At 42.6% G+C, this 6000-nt stretch overlaps 1 protein-coding gene across 3 annotated transcripts in view; it reads right to left on the reverse strand.

The window, feature by feature from the left end:
• The window catches only part of LOC122557440 (coagulation factor IX-like), a 50417-nt gene that overhangs the window by 27430 nt on the left and 16987 nt on the right, over positions 1 to 6000 (reverse strand). For 2 of the 3 annotated variants that reach the window (XM_043705193.1, XM_043705194.1), the window contains exon 1: positions 4606 to 4743. The exons of the other annotated variant lie outside the window; for it this stretch is intronic. In XM_043705193.1, coding sequence (XP_043561128.1) covers positions 4606 to 4672 — 67 coding nt within the window. In that variant the 5' untranslated portion in view covers positions 4673 to 4743. Of the gene's footprint in view, positions 1 to 4605; positions 4744 to 6000 lie in introns of those variants that run through there. 3 annotated transcript variants of the gene reach the window in all.

Below are 6000 nucleotides of genomic sequence, written 5' to 3' on the forward strand. Positions count from 1 at the left end.
AGAAGGAGATTTCTTAGAATGATGCAAGGAATTAGATATTTTCGATACAAGGAAAGATTAGAGAAATTGAGCTTATTCTCCTTGGAACACAGAAGATTAAGTAGTGACCTTATTGAAGTTTTCAAAAATTGTGAACAATTTTGACAGGGGAAAGAGGATATTCTGTTTCCACTAGTTAGTATGTCAGTAACTAGGGGTCACAACATCAAACTTGGCAGTGAGAGAATTCAGAGTGATTCTTTACTCAGAGTTGTTTGGATTTGGAATGTGCTGCCTGGGGAGAATGGGGGAGGGGGATTCCACAGGAGGTTCCAAAAGAGAGATGGATGTATATTTGAAAGTGATGAAGTTAGAGGGCTATGGAAATAGGGCTGGAGAGTGGGACTGGGGCTGGCTGGGTCGGTCACTCAGGAACCAGGACAGACAGGGTGGTTGAATGTGAAAGGATCCATATTGGTTCATAGAGTGGGGAGAGACAACAGAGAATAATTGGCACAATAGTAAAGGTGATGTTACTCCCAGAAAGGACACTGGGTGTTAGAGATGAGAAGTGCACCAGAAAGTATAAGTTAAAAAGGTGGAAATATGGAGTCTGTCCATCTGAAGAGGACAGATGGGCTAATACTCTGGATGAGGAGTCTGCAACGGGAACAGTAATCCATTTTTTTTCCAAACCATTTCAGAGATTGCGGGTCCTGTTACACAGTTTCAGTTGCATTTGTCCCTTTCATCTCCTGTATCCCTCTATGTACGCTTGTCAGTCTCTTCTGGATTTCTGAACCATCCATCCCTTCTATTACTGCTATACTTTTACATAGCTGTTATTTATTTAGCTTTGGTTTAGTGGTATTCCTAACAGTTTCTGAAACTCATGGATTTCAACCCCAGGCTTGGATATAAATTAGGCCAATGCTGAGGGACTGCTACATTGTCAGAGGTGCCCTCCTTTGGATGACGTGTTAAATTGTGATTGTCCTTTGAAAGATCCCATGACACTATTTAAAGAGTAAGGGTCAGTGTTCAGGCTATCATTTGTCCCTCAGTATAAATCAAACAGATGATCTTTTCGCTTGTCTCTCTTTGTAGACCCATGATTCCATGCATGATACCAGTGAGTATTCTGCTCGTGAGGTGATAAATAAAGACGCCTTCTTTCTTTTCTCATTATTTCCTCATTCCCCAGGACGTTCCATGTTGGCCCCAATGTTCCTAATGCCTGTCCTTCCCATGCCCAGTTATTTCTTTTACCTTGATCCTGTATATGGCTTTGCCCTCAGTCAGGGCCTGCACCCAGGCACTGAGCGCCAGGGTAGCATGGTGGCCTAGTGGTTAGCATTGCTGCCTCACAGCGCCAGGGACCCAGGTTCGATTCCAGCCTTGGGTGACTTGGGTGTTTGCACATTCTCCCCCTGTCTGTGTAGGTTTCCTCTGGGTGCTCTGGTCTCCTCCCACAATCCAAAGATGTGCAGGTCAGGTTAATTGGCCACGCTAAATTGCCCATAGTGTTAGGTGCATTAGTCAGGGGTAAACATAGGGAAATGAGTCAAGGTGAGTTACTCTCCAGAGGGTGGGTGTGGACTTGTTGGGTTGAAGGCCCTGTTTCCACACTGTAGGGAATCTAATCTAATCCAGTTTCCTTGTGACAGCCGTGCTCTGATTCACAGTGCTGCCTGAACAAAGCATCGGAAATCTGCACAATGTCACACTCAGCCAACACGGGACTGGAGCAGCTTCAATAGCTCCTCAGTGCACGTCCTTAGCATAGCACAGCCTCAGAATGTTCTGTGATTCGATGTTGTTAAATTTAGTGAATTATCAAATAGGTTTTGAAGTTTTGTGCATCATATTATAGAGTTATAGAGTCATACGGCATGGAAACAGACCCTTCAGTCCAACTGGTCCATGCCAACCTCGTTCTCAAACTCGACCAGCCCTGCCTGCCTGTGCTCGGCCCACATCCCTCCAAACCTTTCCTATTCATGAACTTATCCAAGTGTCTTTTAAAAGTGGCAACTGTACCTGCATCCATTACTTTCAGTGGCAGTTCATTCCACACACGAACCACCCTCTGTGTAAAAACGTTGCCCCTCCGGTCCTTTTAAATCTTTCTTGTCTCACCTTAAAAATATGCCCCTAGTTTTGACCTCCCCCGCCCTGGGGAAAGACGCTTGTCATTCATCTTATCTATGCCCCTCATGATTTTATAAACCTCAACTCTCAACTCCTACACTCCAGTGAAAAATGGCCCAGTCTCTCCAGTCTGCTTTTAGATCTGAAATCTTCAATTCCCAGCAACATTTTTGAAATGTAAACTCTTTATCTATCTCCAAATATGTTGCCACCGTGATGTATATTTCCTGCATTTTCCATTGATACTGAGTGAAATGCTATTCTAGTGCAAAGTTAAATGTCACCTGTTAAGTGTCAATTGGGTTTGTAAACAAACAAGAAACTACACCAAAGGTACACTCTGTTGCTAAAAATATCAATTGTTCTTGGATTAACCTGCTGAATTATTGTCCATACGGTTTTTGAAATCCAGCCATACATTCATTATGATTATAGCTGTTATAATGAAAAATGCCCCACTATGTTGTTTGAAACTGACTGAGCAGAATGGTCTCCCGTTTCCATTTCAGAGCAAGGTGTCTGTCTGGATGGAAAGGAGCAGGTCCAGATATTAATATCAACTTTCAAAGACTGCTTTAACAGCCAGCAAAGTCAATTGATTTAAATCCTGGTACAAAATATGATAGCAGAGGCTGAGAGAACATTTTCTTATATTTTGTAATGTATCACGATTGTTTTGCTGATTAGAAAGTTACTGCACTGTATGGTGACAACTACACAAGACTGGTCAGTAAGAATCAACTTATCTTTAAAGGACAGATCCCTCTGACAAATCAATGCTTTCAAACACATTGACATTATAATACAGCATCAAATAGTGGCCTTTGAAGCAGTTCCTAGCTCCTATCTCCCCCAGTGTGGCCACGAACTCACAAAGCAAGTGTGTTTTCTTCTGAGTTTACATAATCCAAGACAGCACAGGGAACAGTATGTGGGAGAAAATACATTTGCCTGTGGTCCTTACTATGAGAACCTTGCCCCAGAAGTAGGACATGTATATTTTATACTCAAGGTCTTTCCCATCCGTCAAAAGGTGAATGGAGAAGGTGGTGGGCCCGGAGAGGCAGAGGGAAATTGTTATTTTCAGGAAATGAGAACAAGGTTCATCAGTTTGTCTCTCTGATGGGAGACAAACATCTACTTCATGGAAGAGGCTTCAGTTTAATCAGCATTTCCATTCGGCCGTGAGTTAGAAAGATAGTTACAGTGGAGCAAATAAAGCTGGCAACAGCCTCGTGAGATTTACGATATGACGCTTTCTGAGAAATATAAGGCCAAAGGACAAACAATCCAAAGATTCTAAAATCCAAATTTACTAAATGTGAAAGTTAGAACATTTGCATCAGTGAAAGTGGTCACGATGCTGTTGTTAAATTCTTTATTAGTTCACAGTATCCTTTCCAGAAGGAAATCTCTCTGGTCTCAGTCTATGTGTGTCTCCAGTTTGTTAACAAAATGGTTAATCCGTAATGTCCCTCTGAAGTGGTTCACAAAACTATTTTGCTTTGGTCGTCAATTAACACTTCCATCGAGAAGGACAAGGGCAGCAGATCCATGGGAACACCACCCCCTGCAAGTTCCATTCCAAGCCACTCACCATCCTGACTTGGAAATATATCACTGTTCCTGCTCTGTCACTGGGTTAAAATCCTAGAATTCCCTCCCTAGGAACATTGTGGCTTTTCCTACACTAAACGAACTGCAGCACTTTGAAAAGGCAGCTTACCACCACCTTCCCAAGGGCAACAAGGGATTGGTGATAACTGCTGGCCTATCCAGCCATGCCCACCTCACATCACTGCCAAAAAATAAAGTTGTATTGAACAGTGGCAACAGATTAACTTCAGCTTTGTCAGTTACAACCAACATCTACAAATATGCCACCCTCCCAAGACTCTGGCACACTGAATTCTAATCCATCACAAGTTTATTCTATCCAGAACCAACGCTTGCTATCTAAGAATTTGGGGTGGGCCAGTTAGGACTGAGATGGGGAGAAATGCCTTTACCCAGAGAGTGAGGAGCCTGTGGAATTCACTACTACAGAAAGCGGTTTAGGCCAAAACATTGAATGTTTTCAAGGAGTTAGGTCTGGTTCTTAAGGATAGGGGGATCAAAATTGTAGGACAAAAACAGGATAATCAGCTCTGACTGTATTGAATAGTGGAGCAGGCTTGAAGGGTCGAAGGGCCTACTCCTGCTCATATGTTCGCTGTTTTTATGTTCCTAATCTGTAACTGTAGCACCCACCCTTCAGTGGAGAATCACACTGTTCTAATGTAGTCCCCTGTCGAGGGGAAGACATAAGGAGAAAATAATTTAGGAAATGGTGGATCAGAAAGCATGTAGTACCCTAGGTCAGCAAGTAATGTGAAAGGTTTTAAAACAAAACTCCTTCCGGAAAATCCTGAAGTCTATGTTGCTTTTGATTGAATTTTAATTTCCGCTAAAGAAGTCAATTGAAAATATACATACCTTCGCCATGACTGAACTTGAAGAGCCCGAGAAGACTAACAATTAATAACAACTCAATTTCTGCCATTATTGTCTGTTAGGAAATAGAAATTCAATGGATGAACTAATTGATGGAAAGGAGCCCTCAGTTGTTCAATGATTAGCCACAGAGTCCATGTACTGGACGATGTTTTGTTGACAGTATGACCTACTCAATGACCGAGGTCAAATCCAGATCTCCTGACAGCTGTGCTCAAACTTAGAAAATTCAACATGCTATCTCAGGGAGCAACCTCAGCCTCAAGATTTGGCAAATTATTGGCTTGTTTTGTCACCCTTCAACCATTGTTTGTCTTTATGTAGAATTAGAATTATCTATAAAATTATAACAGACAGAACTATCTGTTTACAAAGCTAATCGGGTATTTGTTAAATCAATGTAAACATGCCAGTTTTATTCGAATCTTTATTAACCAAAACTCAAATACTTCTGCCTCATCTACACATCATTCCCTTGCTACAAATAAAATATTTTAACCACTTGGTCTTAGATTAACTCCAAAATTTGGAAAACAGATATGATTAGATTCCCTACAGTGTGGAAACAGGCCCTTCAGCCCAACATGTCCACACCAACCCTCCAAAGAGTAACCCACCCAGACCCATTTCCCTCTGACTAATGCACCTAACACGTCTGGCAATTCAGCATGGCCAATCTACCCTGACCTGCACATCATTGGACTATGGGAGGAAACCAGAGCACTCAGAGGAAAACCACACAGACACGGGGAGAATGTGCAAACTCCACACAGACAGACGCCCGAGGCTGGAATTGAATCTGGGACCCTGTTGCTGTGAAGCATTAGTGTGAACCACTGAACCACCGTGCCACCCATTTATGACCTGACGCTCATGAGATGTTGAAACATGAACGTAATGTATGTTGATTTAATGGAGATGTTCAAACTGTTCTGGGGCTTTACTTCACTTCAATGGAGAAACTGTTTTCATTGGCAGGAAGATCAGTAACCAGAGGGGGACACACACACACACACACATGGCCAAGTGTCGGTATTTTTAGTGGTACAGACTTGATGGGCCAAAGGGTCACTCTTGCAATGTATGGATCTGTGAATCTAATTAACTCATTAGGCAAATACTTGAAAAAGGAAATTGTGCAGGGGATCGGGGGAATGGGGAAGGAACAGGGGATGAGGAATGAACGGGGTGGGGGGATGGGGAAGTAACAAAGAGGATTGATGAGGGCAGAGCGGTAGATGTGATCTATATGGACTTCAGTAAGGCGTTTGGCAAGGTTCCCCATGGGAGACTGATTAGCAAGGTTAGATCTCATGGAATACAGGGAGAACTAGCCATTTGGATACAGAACTGGCTTAAAGGTAGAAGACAGAGGGT

Source organism: Chiloscyllium plagiosum, chromosome 15, assembly GCF_004010195.1.
Source record: "Chiloscyllium plagiosum isolate BGI_BamShark_2017 chromosome 15, ASM401019v2, whole genome shotgun sequence".
In the NCBI taxonomy this organism is placed as follows: domain Eukaryota; kingdom Metazoa; phylum Chordata; class Chondrichthyes; order Orectolobiformes; family Hemiscylliidae; genus Chiloscyllium; species Chiloscyllium plagiosum.